At 41.9% G+C, this 21,125-nt stretch overlaps 2 protein-coding genes across 2 annotated transcripts in view; both read right to left on the reverse strand.

Moving 5' to 3' along the window:
• LOC308298554 (sialic acid-binding Ig-like lectin 15) overlaps window positions 1–21,125 on the reverse strand; it is a gene marked incomplete at both ends in the record, with an annotated part of 432,712 nt that overhangs the window by 228,349 nt on the left and 183,238 nt on the right. The window lies entirely within an intron of this gene.
• pdp1 (pyruvate dehydrogenase phosphatase catalytic subunit 1) lies at window positions 8,213–20,698 on the reverse strand. The gene is made up of 9 exons (XM_080751327.1): window positions 20,648–20,698; window positions 18,582–18,898; window positions 15,983–16,150; window positions 14,519–14,730; window positions 13,602–13,683; window positions 12,937–13,031; window positions 12,651–12,819; window positions 11,752–11,970; window positions 8,213–11,225 (listed from the first exon to the last, which is right to left on the reverse strand). The coding sequence occupies exons 2-9, from the start codon at window positions 18,843–18,845 to the stop codon at window positions 10,863–10,865; spliced, it is 1,572 nt and encodes a 523-aa protein (XP_080607453.1). The 5' UTR covers window positions 18,846–18,898; window positions 20,648–20,698; the 3' UTR covers window positions 8,213–10,862.

Raw genomic sequence — 21,125 nt, forward strand, 5'->3', positions numbered from 1 at the left:
ATGTGCCACAGTGTCATAGTAAATCAGTGTCATACGTATTCTGAAGAAACCATGGAGACTGACATTCAGTAGGTCTAATTGGGTCTTATGATAAAAATAAGAACATTATAATGGTGTGTAAAAAAGCCAGGGACAAGAACCAGCCTTTGCCACGGACACTTTTGTGTGTTTACGGACATATTGATGACCCATGGGCCCCCGCTGCTCCTATGAGTAAATAAATGCAGAGGTCAAATTTCACGTACTGTATGTGCAAATGTGCAGTGGCAGAAATAGTCCCAAAACCCCAAAGATTAAGATTTATTTGCCTGTAAACCAATTAAAATAATTTGGGTAGAGTGGCCGGATGGGAACCGTGAGGGGTTCAGAGCAAGACTCTGAACCCCTAATTGCTCCTGATGTGCAGGTTGCATGGTTTCCTCCACCATCAGTGCATGAATGTGTGTGTGAATGGGTGAATGTAATGCACAATCTGTGTAAAGCGCTTGGGATGAAAAGCTATAAATGCACCATTTACCAGTTACCATTTTAAAAATACAAGTAAGATCTGGTAGTACAGTACAAACTGTACATTAGTCCTGTTATTGTATATGATGAGGGGCCCACAGCGGTCTCTTGTAGTCAAGGGCCCCATTGGGCCGGTGACGGCCCATAATCCGTCTGGGTGTCCAGAGCAGCAAGGGGGGGGGAAAACAGCATGGAACTGACATGTGCTGCAGAGGAGAGGAGAACCCTTTCCACAAACATACTGAAGTCCATGTGCCATCTATTTGTGCTTACGCGCGCACGCGCGTGTGTGGGATGAGTCATCCAACATCCTGCTCAAGGCTAATTCATGCTCTTCATACAACCTTGTCTGCAATGTGTCACTTTTGTTAATTTAGATCCATTAGTTTCAGCCAGTTATTTATTCTCTGATTAAGTATAGACTGGGCTCAAGCCTCTAACAGTTAATTAATTAATGAATAGAGGTGTGGGAGGATGGGGGGATGAGAGGGAGAGATGGGGACGGTCTGAGTTACAGTCTCATAAAGTCAGTCCCAGTCAGTCCCAGGACCACTGCTGTGTTTACATCTGCATTCACTCTCTACCTGTATCCCAGCAACACGTTCCACAACATACACACACACACTCACTAAAACTATGACAACAAATGTTCGTCGACTACCTTTTCTCACCGATGAAAACTACATAAAAACGAAGCTATGATGACTATAAATTGACTAAATATACAATTTTGTCCACAAATAAAAACTAGACTAAATTAGGGAGGGACTTGTAGATCTTGTAGATGCTTGTAGATCGGCTATTTTCAGCATGCAAAATCAGGCATTTACGATGCCATCAAGGCCTGCCAAAGTCGACTAAATCAACTGCAGATTTAGTTGACTAAAACCAGACTAAAACTAAAACATTTCAGATGACAAAGATGTCACAAAAACTAAATCACATTTTATTAAGACTATGACTAAAAGTAAATCAACATTTGCTGTCAAAATCAACACACACAAACATGTGCACACATGCACGCACGCACGCACGCACGCACGCACGCACACACACACACACACACACACACACACACACACACACACACACACACACACACACACACAGATCCCTGAATAAACTGGTAGGAAATGTGACAGCTTTGAAAGATGAGAAGAGAGCGCCACAGAATTGACAGAATTCAATGGAAAAGTGAGTAATGGGGACTTTTGAAAAGGTACCAAAAGTGCTGTGTGCCACTTTGCAAAGCTATGCCCTTATAGGATGGAGTTGTTTGATTCATGGTCAGTATCATCATTTCAGTATCAAATCATGTCAGTATCATGGTCTCAGGTCAGTAGGCCTATCATGTCAGTATATCATGATCAGTATCATGTCAGTATCTTATCTTCAATATCATGGTCTTTCGGTATCATGTCAGTATCATGGTCAGTATAATAGTGTCCTGTCAGTATCCTATCAGTATATCATGGTCAGTATCATGTATATCATGGTCAGTATCTTGTCAGTATATCATGGTCAGTATCATGTATATCATGGTCAGTATCTTGTCAGTATATCATGGTCAGTATCTTGTCAGTATCATGGTCAGTAATGAGCTGGGGAAATGTCTGTCTGGGTGATATCTCAAGATTTGGAAAACAACAACACATTGGAATTTGTTAATAAAAGTACAATATTTTAAACAAGTATTGTTATCCCTTGAATGGATGCAAACACCCATACACAGAAGAACAATCACATCTTCTACAAGATGAAGCCATGTCACATTCTTTGACTTCAAAACAGTCATGAGACAACATGACAAAAGCAGGAAATGATAAGCAGGACTGTTTATTTACAGTTATGAGGCCTCTATTACAATTAAATAATCCAAATAAATCACTTTATGAGGAATGAGATGTCAGCAAGAATCTGAGCTGTCCTCTTTTCTATTTGTAGTTGTAACTTTATAACCATTGGCACCACACTTACACAATAACAAAATGTATCCTTTGTGGACAGGTTTATTTTCATGAAACTGAGATTAGGCTGTATATGTCCTGTCATTGGGTTTAAGAGATTTGGGTCTCTGTGTATTCTTGACACAGCATCTTAGCCTGACATTTCATTTCATTGCACTAAATATTTGGAAGCCAATCGTAGCCTACTATTGGAAACGGAATATGGGAAGAAATGAAAACATGCATTCATGTTACTAACTGTTTATAATGTAATACTGTACACAGACTGATTTAGATGTAGTGTGAAAAGGTTCCAAATGCCGGATTTGAACCATCAACCATGAATTTATGAAAGAGTGATTCAACTCCTGCACCACAGAGGCATCCAACATCTCTGTGACAATTTAATACCTGGCTCCATTGGATTTAGAGAACTATGAAATCACAGCACATGTTGCTTGTAGATCTACTATTCTTTAATAAATGTATTTAATTTATTAGACACAAAATGCAATTAATGTAATATTGTGTGTGTGAGGCAATCAGTTCTTATGCATGCTGTTCAGTTAAAGATTAGACCCAGATATAAACTTGGAAAGCATCTCTGGATTTGAACCAATAATCTTCTGTTAACAAAGCATTGACTTTTCAGTTTTCACCCATGCTATACTACATACTGTGTAGATGATTCTTGTGACAACTAATTACAGTTTACTCTAATAGGATTTAGATGCAAAAGTGAAGATGATCCATAAGGCGGACTTGAACCAGGGACTTTGGGTTATAGGACACCAAGCTATCACCAGTAGCCTACCACAGAGACCTGGTCAGCACTTAAATGTCAAAATGTTCAAAAGAGGCTCAGATATGACAACATATGACATGATACTGACCATAATTCTTAATGATAACATGATACTGATGGTGTCAGTATCATAGTCAATCATGTCAGTATCATTGATTGATTGATTGATTGATTGAAGAATTTATTAGAAGTTTGCAATAGAAAAAAGTACAGTTTCATGACAGTACAAATCACTGGTACAAGGTCAACTAAAAGGAGATCCTAGAAAGCCGAGGCTTATTTCCACAGGAACCACACTTTAAGTATCTCATATAACATTGAAAGACAGACGGATAGAACATAGTACTTTATCTAGGATAATATCAGTTTCAAAAGCATAACATCAAATACAAAAGGCAGAATACAAAGAAAAAGGGGGGGGGGAGCATGGGGGCTTAGTCTATTTACAAGTCACGGGTAGCTGCTGTCTGAAGGTGACTTTTCATACCAATTTTGAAGGAGGCTAGGGATTTGCTCTCCTTTAGGGCTTGTGGAAGGGCGTTCCACATGTTGATGGTATAGCAGGAGAACGAGTTAGCGCCTTGTTTAGTGTTAAATCTACGCTGATGATGATTAGTGGAGCTGCCTCTGGTGTTATGATCGTGAACATCCTTGACCTTTAAGAAGTAGTTTGTCAGGTACATGGGAATCTTGGAGGTGTAGTGTATCTTGTACACCAGGCCCATTGCAAGATGCTGTACTCTGTCAGCTACTTTGAGCCACCCCACGCTTTCGTGGTGATGCTCGGTAAGGTGGGTCAGAGGAGGGAGACCAAGCACAACCCTAATTAGTTTGTTTTGGGCTGTTTGGAGCTTTAGCTTTAAGGCAGCTGGGGCGTCGCGATACCAGACAAGGACTCCGTAATCAATGAGGGGCCCAATAAGAGCACCTCCTAGTGTCTTTCGGGATTTAATATTGATCAGTGGGGCAACTCTTTGCAAGAAGCGAATTCGTTGATTGACTTTATTGATTACCTTGGTGGTCATTTTTTCACTGGATAGGTTAGCCTCCAGGATGCAACCCAGGTAGCAGATGTGGTTTTTTCTTTCTATCACAGTGTCACCTACTTTAATTGTGAAGTTCTCAACTAGGCTAAGTTTCTGACTAGATCCAAAGAGGATACATTCAGTTTTGCCTAGGTGAATTGAGAGTCTGTTGTCATTGAGCCAGGTGCAGATCTTGTTAAGTTCACAGTTAAGGGCCTTTTCAACCTGCAAAATGTCTCTGCCTGAGACTAGGAGAGCCGAGTCATCCGCGAACAGAAACAGATTGCAGTCACAAGCAGATGACATGTCGTTTACGTATATTAAGAACAACAGTGGTCCTAGTATACTCCCTTGAGGTACTCCACAGTTTACTGGGAGGGGGGGGGACAGGGTTCCGTTGACTTCCACCATCTGTTCCCTCCCCACCAAGTAAGAGTGCATCCATCTCACTGCTGTGCTATCAAGACCAATAGCTTTGAGTTTTTCGATCAGAATAGAATGATCGACGGTGTCAAATGCCTTCTGGAGGTCCAGCATGACCATGCCACAATATTTGCCATCGTGAATTTCACGTTTGATGTAATCATTCAAATAGATGAGGCATGTATCTGTGGAATGGGACTCTCTGAAGCCAGACTGGAACTCGTAGATCAGTTTATTCTCTTCAAGATATCTAGCCACCTGTTCATAGACAATTTTTTCCATTACCTTAGAGATGGAACTAAGGATTGAGATTGGCCTGTAGTTGCCAGGGTCAAGTTTACTGCCTTTTTTGTGCAGGGGGGTTACCTTGGCTAATTTGAAGTCCTGGGGGACATAACCCTGCTTGATAGATAGATTAATAATATGGGTAATGATTGGGGCAATGGTGGCAGCTGAGTCTATGAGAAATTTGGGGGCAATTTTATCATGGCCAGCGGCCTTGAATTGAGGTAGGGTGCGCAGTTTTTTAAACACTTCATCAGTTGACACCGTGGCAAGTTTAAAGTTGTCTTTGCATACCCCAAGGTTCCTGTAGAATTTCAAGATGTGCCTAACACCAAACAGCCCAGATGGAGCGGGCAGTTTATTGACCAGATTTTTGGCCATGGAGGTGAAGTAGATGTTGAGATTTTTGGCTACATCAAGACTATCCGTGAGGAGGGTTATGGGAGTTTGGATGGATATGTTGCTGGCTATGGATCTGAGTTTAGCACCACAGCCTAGCTGGGTTTTAAATAGCTTCCATAGGTCTCGTGGTTTGTGGATGTTTTCCTCAACTTTCTCATCCAAGTAGTTTTTTTTGGCAGAAAGGATTAAGGAGGTTGTCCGATTTCTCAGTTTATTAGCCTCTAAACTGACTATTTCTAATTTGGCTTTAAGGTGTTTATTGGGGCCTTTTTTGAGTTTGTGATTATATTTGCGTTTCTCAGAGTAAATCATAGTCAATCATGTCAGTATCATGGTCAAGATCATGTCAGTATTATTTCAGTATTATGGCAAAGGGCTGAGACAGGGCTTGTCACAGAGCTTGTCCAAAGCAATGCTCCACACATGTATTCTTCTGTAAGGCAACTTGTGATTATGGAATCAACTTAATTGTGATGTGGAATCAATGGTGCGCGCACAGATTGGTATTCTTGACCTTGCACCGCCATCTAGTGGTGGCATTTGGCAAGTATCTGGTAACCTTACATTCTTTTAAAATAAAATTAAAGGTGAATTAAGCAAACCCAATATACATTATTAATTAATTACAGGTGGTGTTGGGGAATGAACATGTAAGCTAGGATTTTTTTTAAATTATAGTTGTATGAGGGAAAGCAGTATAGAACAGTATTCTTTTTTTTTTTCATAAGAAATAAAAATAAATCACTGTTACAACTTTTGGTCAACACTGAGCAGTAACGCAATATGCTACACAGTGTATACATAGGCTAATCTAATAATAATATATGTTTTGGGTTGTTTTTTTGTTGTAAAAAGTACATGGGCAATACTGTAGACCAGGTGCCAGCCATCAGGATGTTGCAGAATGCTAGTTTGGACCAAAATGGAAACAAGACCCTGGGGCTTTTTGTGTTAACCTTTTAGCATAACCTTTGACTGTACTTCCTGTACTGTTAATAATCATGTTAATAAAGTATTCAATCAATTAATCAAACCTGCAGATTCCATTGCTGACCTATGGGTACCAAATAATGACATGTAGCCTATATCGTTTCTTCGTTTTTGATAGATGTCAGAGAAACCTTTCACTACTTCGTTCTGGGGGGCACGTTCACCATAAATAACACATCTACAAGCTCACAACACTTGTAAATCTGCAATTATTTGGCGAAGAGATTTGGTGTAGCAGTCCAAATGCAGTTGCAAGCTCCATTTCACTATTAAAGACTTGAGGGTTTAAGTGCTTATGCTGCTTCTGGCTTATGGGGTGCCAGCTATAGTAGCCTCGGGATCCAGGCAGTGACACCTATGTCACATCTGGCCTATGGGGTGCCAAGGTGGTATCAGCTAGGATGCAAAGCAAAGCAAAAGTGAACATCAGTAAATGTGTGTGACTCTGGAGTATTAGAGTTGTAAATCTTTTCAGAAAGTAGTACTTTGATGGAACAAGGCACCTAGATCTTTGACAGTGACACACTTACTGTGCACATGCAGCCATGGCTTCAGGGGTTTATTATGAGCTTGTGAGTGATGGTCCAAGATATAGTAGGGGGAAAATAGTTAGCGGAAAACATCCCATGGGACAGACCTGGCTCCCAGCCCAGTAGAACATTTGAGCCTGTTAGATTATGTCAAGCCCAATATCTTATAACCTTGTTCAAACAGGAGGCGGCCTTCCACTGCTCTGTGTACACTAATATGTCTTTGTACAACTGTGAGCCTTCTGGAGGTGCTGGAGACTATACTAACCGCAACCTTTTGGGATTTTAGAGAGGCTTCCTCCTGCTACGCCAACAACCAATATGGACCAAAATGCACCATTTGCAGATAAACACATTTTTATGAATTGGTTACAAAAGAACAACATTTTGGTTAAAGAATACTGTTATACTGCTTTCCCATATCCTATGTTGTCACAGAATTAAAGGACAACTTTCGTTTTTTTACAACAAGGGTTCATATTTTAGATTGTAATTAAAGAATATAAAAGATGTGTTAAAATTATTTCATTTACTTCTTTCTATTGTTTTAGAGATTCTTATTTCAGTGGTTGGGGGCATGCGTACAAGTGGCTAAATATGTCATTTTACACAGAATAAGCCCATTCCCAAGATACAACGAAACCTTCATGGTTGGATGTGACTTATGGGGGCTAGAAGTGTTACAGTAAATAGCAATAAAGAAACTGCTGGCTCATTGTGTCTAAAAATACATATTTAGCCACTTGTACGCAATCTACGCATGCCCCGCATTTTAGCACGGTAATCACGATAAAACAATAGAACGAAGCAAATGAAAACATTTTAACACTCACTTTTTCTTTTCTCTAATTACAATCTAAAATATGAACCCTTGTAAAAAGTTGTCCTTTAAGACAACTGCATTGCAGTGAATTCGTTTCTCCTGTGATGGCCTCATGACAGCTTTACACAGAACAAACCTTACGGCCTGAGCTGAAAAGGCTCGACCTTCACACACTTTTGAGCCATGTGTGCAACCTGAGATCACGTCGACCTTTGTGGTGCTTGCAGGTTATTAGTGAAATGCTCCAACTACATTCCAAGGGGAGTGGCAGCACTGAGCGTTCTTCTCAGAGGCCTGTACAAGTACTGTATTTCTCTACTGTGTTTCAACACAATCAACAGTCGTCGTTCGCCCCCCCACCACACTGCACACACACAGTGTGTATTCAGCGGTTTATTAAAACAATCCAAATACAAAAACATAACATATATAAGTTACATACGATTTTAAGATACAGGACATACGATAATCGCCAAAGCTGAATAAATAACCTTCAAGTATTCTGACAGCCCCTTTCAGATTTACATTCTCTTGACCATGAACACAGCCAGATGACGAGAATGAGTGTTCTGCCAGTACTTAGCCAAGAGGCTAGCTTGCTGCTTGCTGTGTGTCATGTCATTATGTTTAGACTGTCTTACCAGTAACAAACCATCAACCAGATATGCAATGACCCACAAAAAAAAGGCAATATATATATATATATAGCTTCCCGGCAACAAAAGAAGACAAACCCAGTATATAAACCCAAATAAACTTTACAGTATACCAGCTGAGTACTTCCTGTACATCTTCCATACATGTGTACACAACAAGCACAAAAATTGCAAAATAGACACAGCGGCAGTGAGAGGCCTGACTGGTTAAACCACTTTTCCCTTTAACCCTAACAATCCTTGAAAGACAAACATGCCGGAGTGAATATCCAGCTTGTCAGAGCTGTTGGTGGTATTTATTCCAGTAGAAAACCACGGAAGAGTTCAACCACTTGAATCCTATAAACTTAGTTGACTGAGGTCCCCCAAGACTCTACATTAGATCCGCTGGCATTTCCCTCTACACAATGTCTCTTCGCTGAAAATACCCAATCTACAAGCTCTAAACAAACATGTCACAAAGCAACATGTTATGAGCTTGTAGACTGTAGATCTGCTATTTTCACCAAATGTTTGCCCCAGAGAAACTGACGCTTGGATTCAAGAGGTTAAATCACTGGAATCACTTTGAAATACGTTTTTCCTCTGTCTCTCTTTCGTTCATGTCCCAGGGACCCAGCTACAGTATAAGTGGAATGTACCACCATAACTCTGATTCAAGCGGTATAACATATTGCTAGATTGGTGGTAGTCATTAGCTTCTTTTGATTAGACCTCTCGTGAAGCTATGTGATAGAAAAGCAAGACAACATTCCAACCATTGCGGCATGCTTAACAAGTCTTTCCAGGACTCATGATGACTGCATCTGATATGCAAAACAAATGTTAAGAACTTAACAGAGGTGTGTCTGAAGAGACGCTCCCTACTTTTATCGTGGATGGACAGGACAAACAGTTCTATTGTAACATCAGCTTCCGATAAGCAGTAACAGCTCTGAAGGCTGAAAAAACAGAGTTCTGTCTCACTGAAGTGGTACTCATGATTACAAGCTGTCAGTGCAGGCATAATGGTATAATTATAGTGTGGTACTGCCAGCACACAACTCACTTCAAGTCCATCTCTGAAAGAAGAAAATAAATAAGAAAGTGCACCTTGGAGCGCAGCTCTCCACCAGGCCAGGTTGCTTACCCATGGCCTGCACATTTTGCAAGTGAGTCATAGCCAATTGGAATGGAATATGAAAAGTCTTTGACTGACACATCTTGATGACATGACTTTGTTTTGAAATAGCTTTTAAGTAGCAAAAAGTGTGTCTTGAAGAAAACTAAATGGTGGAAAATGTAGTCCGTCACAAATGGCCAGGGCCTATTTGGAGAGTTGTCATAATCCAAAAGAAATCTATCATTATATGACCTATGGTTCAAACGTTATAAGCCACAACGCAAAGGGGGGTGTTAAAGTGCCACCATGAGGCCGATTAGAAACATTTGGCCTGCACCAAATTGTTTTTCCTTGGCCTACTGGGAGTGTGTGATGCAAAGTTCCAGGGCAATTGGAGGCAATTGGATTGAAAATACCTTTTGATCACCAATTTGCTTGAGTTCTAGACACAATCTGAGTTTTAGACACAATCTGTAGGAGTAGTGGCAAAAAGAAAACACGAAAATCTTGTTAGACGGAAATAGTAATACAATGTGGTATGCAGAGACAACGTAATTTTGATTGCACACCCTAAGGTTAGAGTTATAAAAATGTGATGAGGCCTGTTACGGCACCATCAAGAGGCCGATTTGAAAGATTCAGGGAAGACGTTCTTCCTTTACTAACTGGAGACTGCGTGCAAAGTTTCACACAGATTGTTCCGGTGATGCTGGAGATTAGCTACTCACGGACACACACACACACACGGACACACACACGGACACACGAGCAAAAACATTGTCTCCAGCCTTTGGCAGTCCGGCCTGGCGGAGACAAAAAAGAGAAAAAGAGGTCCGTTCAGTGCTGTCCCCCACCATGAAGTCCTTGTGAGTCCTCAGATCTGGATATGTGAATAAAAACATCACATTATTCACTCAAGCCCAGCCCATTAGAGAGCCTGGTGGTTGAATATTTTGGCACAAAGTGCAATGTGTTTCCCATTAGCAGTGACTCTTTGATATTTTCCCTGGTACAGGGAAATTCCAACAATAAGATGTTGGCAACACAAATATCTTCCTATTTTATATTTTAAGTAAACGTGTGAAAACTCAAGGCAAAATTCACTTGCCTCACCTTGGCGGATCTAGCATTTCAACTCTCATACGGAACTCGAACGCAGACAAATATCTTTATAATACTGAATACTGTTAAAATGGTCAAATACAATTTGTTAAATTAGAGTTTTTCAGTGCGCCTGTATGTCCGCAGAAACTGTGCTTATGGGTAACGTGTGCATGGTTACTGAAGTTTGTGTGTGTGTGTGTGTGTGTGTGTGTGTTTGCATATTAGTTCTCAGTAGAACAAAGGGCTTATTAGGGAGGCTTGGCCTCAGGGAGCTCCGATCACATGCGGGTTGAACTGAGCCACGATGATGGTGATGTCGTCGCGGTACATGCGAGCCAGCTCCTCGGGCAACGACAGCATCTGGCAGAGTCTCTCGTGGTCCACGGTGCCGAACTCGTTGTTCCCCACCGCGTGCCGGATAAGGTAGGTGGCCGCGTTGTGATCCTCGAAGGCGGAGGACATGCGGGCCTTGCGCTCCTCCAGCAGCCCCTGCATCTGTCCCAGTGTGACGCTGTAGCCTCTGACGGTGAGCGGCTGACGCTGCTGGACGCCCGTTAGATACTCCCCCACGATACGCACCACTTCCTGTCTGTGCAGAGTCTCCCAGAGGCCGTCGGAGCCAATCACCTGGAGGCAGCAGAGGTGAGAGTTGTAGTTAGGGATGGGACGATATGAACATTTCATATCACGTTGATTGTGACAAAGGATTTACGATATTATCGCGATCATCAAATCCATTCTCCTGGGGTGGAACATTTGCCAAAAAATAGCCGATCTACTATTTCTTGATCTGCAATTTTTTGGCAAAGACATTTGATAGAGAGTGAAAAAAAGACTATCAAGTACATACAGTATAAGTACCTTTTTACCAATTATAGAGGGTTTAAGTGGTACCGGATATGCAGCTCAGCAAATAAAAGGTGAATTGATCCCAGTGCATGACAGAGCACAATATCACGATAAATTAAATCTCCACAATACGATTATCGTGAGAGTTTTTTATAGAATAAAAAGTCCTCAAAAGTGTAGGTATGGTACTTGAGTGACTTTACATCAGTGGACATGTGCATAGTAATAAATGTATTAGATACCCTGATATACTCTTATGTAGGAGGTAAATAAGTAGAATAGAAGGAATACATTTGACTCTCACCAAGAAGCGGTCTTGAGGCCGTAGTCTGTGGTGTGTAATCTCAGGCTCAGCCGTCAGGTAGGGTGGCGTGTGGTAATTTGGGGGGATGAACTTTGTGTGTTCATTTTCATGGAGCTGGTCAGGCCCAGACTCCAGCACACGCTTCTGTAACTCGATACCCCACTTGAACTTAACGTCCCCGAATGCACGGAATGGCATGAGGAGGCCCAGCAACCGGTCCTAAACAATGCAGAGGGCAGGAGACAGATAGAAAGGGGAAAGAGTCAATACTCTCGTCTCCATGACGGCTACCAAAGTAGTAGTCTCATGATGCCAGATGACTGGAGATCTCTGCCTACCAATACATCTAGGGTTTTTTTCCGTTATTATTATGTTTTTTTGTTTTAAATCTTGTCAAGCACTTGTGACATTGTTCTTGAAAGGTGCTATACAAATAAAGCTTATTATTATTATAAACCTTCAAAATTTTAAATTTCAAGGACCCCCAGTTTGGTATGCATTAGTCAACAGACCCATAACACAGACAGTGTGCAAATGGAACGAAGATGATCTGTTACGGCCCATTACGGCCCACCGCAAGGGTCCATTTGGGCCAGCCTTTTCACAATAAATACAATTAGTTTGGGACCCCTTGGAACCCCCGTAAGGCCCTCTGAAGGGGGGGCTCCCTGGACACCACTTTCACTGTTCTACATGCAAGAAAAACGCAACAACGGTGAGAACAAACCTACAACCATTGCTTTGAAGACCATTGATTTACATTTTTAATCATTTCCATACAGTTTTTACAACGAAAGCTGGGAGGTCGTCCTCAGTCTAAACTGAGCGAAGCATTTAGTGACTGAACTGAAGTCTATCAAAGCAGGTAGTGGGACAGAAGGAGAGACGTGTTACAGTACCTGTCGTATGACTGTCTTCCTCTCTGACGGAGGGTGCTCGCTCCGTATGCGAGCCACCTCGTCCTCGTTCTGGGCAGCGTGGTCGTTAGAGAGCGTGAGCGCGCTGAATGAGCCATCCTCCTCCTGCACCCCCAACACCGCCCGACCGTCTCCCGCATTGGCTATGTACCTGAAGGTTGAACAAACCACAGCTTATGATGACAATATATTTTCTTGTCACAAGTCAATAGATTCTAGTTTTTAAACATGAAGGTATAAAAGGGTATAAAGAATGTAACTTGCGTACAGATCTGATCCTTCGATGTGAGCCACACAAGCTGTAGCACCAGAGAAGGCCACTCTCAGAACCCAGTAGTGCAAGAAGGAGTTTGAGTCTCCCACCTAGACAGAAACAGATAGTTACAGCAGTGGTTCTCAAAGTGGGTTCCCTTAGGGGGGGTCCAAATTGACCCATACAAATCTGTAACTCTGGCAGTGTACAAATGGAACCAAATGAACCCTGATGGTTTAATTTAGTTCCATTTGTACACTGCCAGATTTAAGAGGAGACCTTGAAATTAGAATGTTTGAGAAACACTGGTTAGGTTTACAGCACAGGAAGCACAAAGAAGCATTCGAAAATACATTTGGACTTCTGACAATGCTTTTTGGAAATACAGAAAATTCAAATTTCTGCATTTAGCAGATGCTCTTATCCAGAGTGACTTACAGAGTACAAGTTTGGAGTAAGCGGCATGAACTCTAGTCAAACAAGCAACAGGGCAAGCACCACCAATAACTAGGAAGGCAGGTAGACATTAAACCTTGCATCTGTCTAAATTAAAATAACATACCAAGCATCCTTGGACATTAAATTAAGCAACAGGTCGGGCATACATTTGATTTATATAAATAAGCATAGCATTTGTGAACAAGTGGACAATTGGACAAAGAGACACTGTAGTTTCCCACCTGAGCCTCTAGGGATAAATCATTATCCAGCCTCTTAAAGGCGTTCATCAATGCCTCCCTGGTGTCTGGAACCTCCCCTGGGCTGAGAACGCAGAGAGAGAGCAATGTCAATGAGTGAGACACCGGAAGAGACGGAATAGACATTAGATCAGACTGTTGGTATTGCATGTTTACTTTAGCCCCTTTAGCATTGACTACTACTGTAATCAAAATGCAATGCCTTAACTCCTACATTCCAAGTGCTTCCAATGTCATAGAGTACCGAAATGAATCAATGGCTTCCCCATAAAAGAAATGCTACGCTTTAGAGTGGTTAGCAGTAGTGAACGATAGGGCACCCCTGGCTGTGGCTACCTGGTGGGACCAGGTAGCACATATTGATAGATGGGGCTGTGGTCCTTCTCGCAGCAGGCCTGGGCATGTTATCCCCTCTCTCTGCACTATCAGTATCAAATAAAGGCAAGAAATTCCCCCCAAAATAACATCTAACAAAACGCAACGCTAGATAAACTTCTCAATACATTTAGGGCTGTCACGATTATGACATTTTACATGACGATTATTTGTCACTCAAATAATTGCGATTAACGATTTAATTGTGTTTTTGTCGTTGACAATTACATTTCTGCTTTTAAGTTGCACATGGTAGATATGACACATAATTACTGACATATTTGACAACTTTATACTTAAAAAATAACATTGATAGTGGAAATAGCCGATCTACAAGCTCACGTGAGCTTGTAGATCTGCTATTTCCACTATTTTTGACCTTTTATTTAAATATATGAACATTTTTCAACATGGAAACGATTATGACGATTATGAAAAATAATCACGATTATGTCCAAAAATCACGATTAGACGATTGTGTAATAATTGTGACAGCCCTAAATACATTATGGTGCCGTCATTACCTGTTGAGGTCTATGAGCTCCTGCCAGTAGGTACGGAGACTGTTGAAGTACAGGCCCTGAGCCTCCCTGCTGAAGTAGTCGTTGGGGTGCTTGTGCCACTGCAGGATGGGGCTGATGGGCCGGCCAGACTCCACCGCCGCCTCCAGGTCACACAGGGTTTCATGAGGCAGCAGCGACACGGCGATGTAGTAGAACAACCTCTCACTCAACGCCTGGTGGAGACAGACAGGGTTGTTGTCACCATCATGACAGATTAGTTGACCATGAATTGTCATACAAAAGCATTTGTGATTAAAGGTTTAACTCTAATTGTGTTTTTGGCATTGAACATTGAAACCTAAATTTAAAAAAAATATATATACGTATATGTATATATATAATCACACCCAGTGTGAAGTGAGAGGTGCCTTTGAGTAGTTCATTTCATTAAGCTATAAAAATGTAAATTAATTCTTGTGTTGTCCATTTATTTCAAGGCTGCTCAACAGCACCACTTGGTCGCCCAGCGGTACTGCACTCTGCATACATACACCGTCCGCATACATACATACACACTCGGCGCCGAGGCACCACTCAAAAAATGCACAGGGAAAATATGACAAATACCTTAAATATACACAGAAATGACTAATAATGACCGGTACAGATAAACAATAAAATAAATAATAAACTACGGCCAAAATTGGTCATGCGTTTGATAATTTGATACTTTCAAAAATGTTGAACAAGCTCAAAACGTCTCTTATTGTGAGTTTGTAAAATCGTCTATTTTATATAATGTCAACGGTTGAATTCATACAGGTGAATGGAAAGGATTTGGATGATTATGCCAAAATAACATGTGACAGGAGTTCATGCAATAACTGTGACAGGCGAGGGAGGAGAGCAATTCCGATCAGAGAAAACGTGAAGAGGTGGGACGGTACTATCACATTTACCGTTCACAAGAAAGAGGAGGATCTGTGAACCTTGTACAGGGTGTCACACCAAATTCTGGGCCCTGGGTAATTTAACCATTGAAAAATAGCAGATCACAGCGCGCGCTGCGAGCTTGTAGATCTGCTATTTTTGAAAAATCGTGAAAATGTGTCTTTGAATATTTCAAATCCTTCAAAGGTTTTTTGAAAAACCTATGTTTCTAACTTTCTATGTCAGTGGTGCTCAAACCTTTTCATGTGAAGGACCCCCAAAATTATATGTATTTGGCCACGGACCCCCCTCTCAAAACATTTAGTTCCAGGGACCCCCCAGAAACAAAGTTTGAGTTACAGATGTTCGCTTAAAAAAATACATATAAGATTTGCACAAATTTTCATGACTTTTCAAAAATAGCAGATATACCATATCTGCTATATATCTGCTATTCAACAGCTAAAGTATATAAAATAATTAAGGCCCCTCCACCTTGGGCCCTAGTAACTCAGTCCCACTTTCCCCCCCCTTGTGACACCTCTGGATTTGTACCTGGGCGCAGGCACAGCCGGCATGGCCATCAAATACACCTAGTAGCATTCCTCGTGTCTGGAAGCAGGTGGCAGCACTGCGGCGGTCCTCGATGGGAGCGTTGGCCGGCAGCTGGTTGCTGTCGAAACCCATCACCGACGACACATTCTTCCCATCGAATTCTGGCACCTAGAATAAAAATCAAACCCAGTGTGAAGTGAGTGGTTCCTTTTATGAGTTAATTTCATTAAACGTACTGCGAAGCTTGGCCAATGCCCAGCTTTGCGGGACGGACATACATACGGACAAAGCCATATGTAGGAGTGGTTAGCACCGCTCAAAAACACAAACACCGGGGGTACGGTGGCGCAGTCAGTAGTGCTGTCGCCTCTCAGCTAAAAGGTCCTGGGTTTGATTCCCGCTACTGTGGGCGTGTTCTCTCCTCCGCGTCATCAGTGCCCATACCCTAGGTGGGGTTGGCAAAAGGGCCTTTCCGTGTGGAGTTTGCATGTTCTCCCCATGTCTCCTAGGGTAGGTTGGCACCCTCACAAAAACATGCAGTAACCCTGGTCTCTATACTGCCTCATCCTGGCCAGCCGGGGCGCCTGCTGGAGGGGAAAGGAACTGGTTGGAATAACGTGTTCCTTCCACGCACTACGTCCAACCGGGGAAACTCCCCTCTATCAGGTGAAATTAAGCAACTTGGACTCCTCATTCATAGAAGGAAGCATGAGGTCAGTCCGTTGTCTCCCCAGGTTGACACCGGGTGAAAAATGGGTTACAAAATCTGGGATAAAATTTAAGGAAAGAACAAAAACAAAACACAAACACACCTATAAAAAGAGAAAAAAATAAGCACTGCAGGGATCAGTTGGCTCTAAGAGACAGGTGCTCTTTGGTGATACAGGTAGGGATGTATGAACAAAATAAATAAGGTTTTTCAAAGAACCACTGCTAAACTCCAAAAGGTGTGGACTTACTGCATACTTACAAAGAAAAGAAATCCAAGGCACTCCGTCTTTAGTGAAAAGAATATATTGATTTATTTTCTGAGCAAGGCAATTTATGACCAATGCGTATCGACCTAAGGTCTTCATCAGGGTCTAACATTTTGGCTAATCAGCCACACTTACATACAGCCATGGGTGGTGTTCCAATCATTATGCTATTCTGTTATTACGTTATCATGTCATTTGAATAGACGTTCAAGTGAGCATAATTTTCAAATGCCCAAACAAATCAAAAAAGAAAGAAAAGGAGAAGGAAACAAGGCTACACCCAAAGTGACCAACACCAAATAAAACATTTGAAATAACAGGGAAAACACAAGAAAAGGTATTCACACAGTGTAATACTAAATATTTGGCCCCCAAAAATCATAATCACAAACATCAGAAACAACAACAGATATCAGAAATGGCAAGAAATCAACCTCGTCATTTAAGCCTGGAAAGACTTTGGCTTTTAAAATAACTATCCAAAAGGTTTCCCTTTGGAGAAACCTTTTAAGTCTATCGCCTCCTCTGCCACTGGGGATAGCTTCTATAGCTATAGCTTTTAGAGAGGAGGGACTCCCATGTCCTTTTTCCTGATAATTGTGCCTCAATTATCAATCATAATTGAGGCACAAGTTTGAAATTATCATCACATACATGTACATTTTGTGTAAAACGTAAGGTTTTTGAGGCTGCCTTTTCATCAGCTATTTTGTATGGGTGTGAGGCTTGGTTACAAATTCCCTTAAAGTCTGTTGAAACTCTCTACATGACTGGAGTGAAATCCCTACTTGGGGTGAGGGTTACTACACCTAACTTGACCTGCTTGTTGGAAGCAGGGCTGAATTCATTGCAAGCTAGTGAGAGAAAAGCCGGCCAGGTTCTTCAACAAGATACAGCAGCGTAATGACATGCTTGATGACCCCTTGTGGTATGTTCTTCAACTGCTAAAGAAGGAGAACCAAGTCATGTATTCTCATATATCTGAGATAATGGAGAAACAAGATCATGTTGACAGTGACCGAAGGGTCATGATTCATGAACTGCAATCCAAAGAGGGAACAAGATATAGGACATACCAAGCCATCAACCCAGATGTATCTGTCCATCCACTCTACACAAGCACCAGCAGTACACCTTACATTGAGGACTATTTGAGGATAACCTTTACACGGTTCCTTCCAGTTGTCCTCTCATAGACTGCGTGTGGAAATGGGAAGGTGGAGTCGCATACCACCTGAGCAGCGTATATGTCAATATGAGACTGGTATACAAAATGAACAGCATATACTGGTGTGTCCCCTCACACAGGACATCAGAGGGAAGTATGGACTTGAGTTTGATGATCTGAGCTCACTCTTTGTGGGCACTAACAGAGAAACTTTGCGTATGCTGCATGCCTGACTGTCACTTTTGGAACAACAGAAAGTTCCGGTTGTATGAGTCAAGAGATTTTGTGTTGTGTTTTTTTTAGTATTGTAATTTGTACTTTTTAAAGGTTTTATTAATGGGTTTTTCGATTATTGTTTGGACCTAATGTTTTATACATTTGTGTCAAAGTAAACTAAACTAGTGTACTGTAATCAAACGTTTTATTTTAATTTTTTGTCAACCAGCATCCATACCTTGAAGTTGAATTCATTGGCTTTGAGGATGGAGTTGACCTGCGGAGGGCTCAGATAGTAACTGTGGAGGTGTGAGGTGGTCCGGTAGCCTCTGGAGGAGGGCAGGTGACAGTGCCACGTCTGGAATGGGCGTCTCGCAGTGGGTGACCGACACGTAACGTGTCCAGAGTGGGGCTGGTGCTGCTGGCATGGCAACAGGCTGGAGGAGGAGGCCAAGAGCTTGGAACGTGGTATACTACGGAGAAGCTGTGACGTCACAGGCATGGCTGACAACACAGTCCAGGCGCACGGACAGGGTACCGGTGGCGTACGCGAACCTAAAGGAGAGACAGTGGGGGTGCAACAGTTAATCCAACTAATCAATTTAATACATTGTAAAAAAGTGTCAATAATAATTAAGTAACAGATCTATAGCAGGTCTGAAGAAAACTGGTGACATTCAGTAATTGGGTATTATGAACATTATAATGGTGTCTCCCCCCCCCCCCCATTTGTCTGTGTAAGGACTAATTGAAGACACCTGTATAAATTCAAACTTTCTAATGTAAAATGACAAACATTAGACACTGGTTTTATAGACCTATTAGAGAAGTTTTGCATTTTTACATTTTGTCATGTATTCATTACATGTTTTAGAGGTAAGGAAATATAATTCACTATCAAAAGGAGATACTAACTGAACAGACTGGTACATATCTTATACGGTTACGGTATGCAGTAGCTAGTATTCAATTTAAGTATTCAATTCTGGTGTGTATAAAAAGCCTAAAGTACAAAACATATCAGGCTTTTCTTTCAGTGCAAAACATGCCACAAGACTCCAGAGATAGTGTGATCGAGATAAATTGCGGGGGATACAATAATAAAACTCATATTGAAGTTTCAGAAGACCACCCAGTCACCAGACTAGACCATGTACTGCTGTAACCTGCTTAGACCCAACCTATGTACTGCTATTTCTGCAAGGACAGGGCATTACTAGGCCTATAATTAGCTTTGCTATTACTTTCAGTCCTGCCACACCATGCCACTTGATGCTCATGTAGTTATGAAATGTTCCGGCCATCATTCTGTGGCCCACTGCTCTAGATTCCTTGGCACGCACAGACTTGTGCATGACAGTGACCCCACCTGCTGGTCGCATTTCAAATATTACATCATTAGAGGCTCAGTCAGTCGTGGGTTGATAGTGATCGGATGATAATGGGATATTAGGGCAAGATCGCATCTGGCGCGTTTGCTTTACACACTCAGCAGACTAATGGTGCATAATGTCCGCGTATACAATACAATTAATGGTAACTTAATGATATAAAGTTGTGATCGTCGTTACCATGATTGGGTCAGATCATTAGCTCTGCAGCTGTTTGTCTCTACGGTGAAATTAAACGGATAGCCTGAAACCACAACATTACCAGCGGGTCAGATGAAATACTACACAGGCCAATTCCAGTCAGATCTGCAGGGAGGGGTCCTCCCTATGTTCCCAAGGTTCTATGTTTCCAGGTTAGGTTTAGGGTTAGGGTTAGGGTAAGGGTTAGGTTTAGGTTAGGGTTAGGTTTAGGTTAGGGTTAGGATTAGGTGGTAAATGGGGAATATAGAACCCTGGGAACATAGAACCTTGGGAACATAGGTACGGTCCCTGCAGGGACAGTTGCCATTTTTGTTGACATATCGCCAACAACTAGCCTTCTAGCTGCTCAACCAGGGGACAAGTGAGAAAACCGAGTTAGCTGAGGGCGCGTTTTTGCACAGGAGTTTAAATGTCCTTAAACCCGGGCACATATAAATAGCATAGCAAAGCGTTGCCACGTTAAGCCACTTCACACAGAATGCAGTCAGTCTGTCTTCACTCAGAGCTCCTTGACAGAGCAGTCCTGTAAAACACCCACATCATGCTGCCTGCTGCTAGCTAGCGTTCATGTTAACCTCTATGTTACAGACTATTAGGAGCGTTCCACAGAGGATCATGTCACCTCACATAGGAAGTGATCGCACTCATTCACTCACAAATCCCTGTTAACCCGCAAAATACCGCATCATGCTAAACCCACACATTCACTCACCTCGTTATCAGCTGGATTTAAAGTAGTTGTCTCTGACTGAGTTCATGGCTGAGACAGACCCGCCCGGCCAGTGCACATCATCATCCAGCAGGAGCGCATTGGACACAAGCCCTGCGTCATGTTAACCACTTACATGCCTGCAGCCGACACATGAATATTCACTCACAATCTCACATCCTTGCAAGCGTGCTGCTGCTGACTCACACTGGTCAAGTTCAAGTTTGCCTAATACTGCAGTGGTTCTCAACCCGTGGGTCAGGACCTCCAGGGTGGTCCCCACGTGATTTTGTGGGATATACCCAGATGAATGACAATTTATAATGACTTAAAGACCTTTTTAATACCTAAAAGAAAAAAGAGCAGTTATGCATCAAAAGTTATCACCAAACTATACCAGATGAAATATTGAAGATTTAATGCCTCCACTTCTACATTCCAAGTGCTAGTGGGGGGTTCCCAGTTCAAATGATTATTTTGG

The sequence above is a fragment of the Nannobrachium achirus genome (genome assembly GCF_963921795.1).
Source record: "Nannobrachium achirus genome assembly, chromosome: 2".
In the NCBI taxonomy this organism is placed as follows: Eukaryota; Metazoa; Chordata; class Actinopteri; order Myctophiformes; family Myctophidae; genus Nannobrachium; species Nannobrachium achirus.

Coding starts and splice junctions, on each gene's coding strand:
- pdp1 (XM_080751327.1), bottom strand. CDS start 18,845: ATGCCTGTGACGTCACAGCTTCTCCGTAGTATACCACGTTCCAAGCTC. Junction 13,684..14,518: donor GAGCTCATAGACCTCAACAG/GTAATGACGGCA, acceptor CTGCGTTCTCAG/CCCAGGGGAGGTTCCAGACA. Junction 11,971..12,650: donor GGAAGACAGTCATACGACAG/GTACTGTAACAC, acceptor TGCATTGTTTAG/GACCGGTTGCTGGGCCTCCT.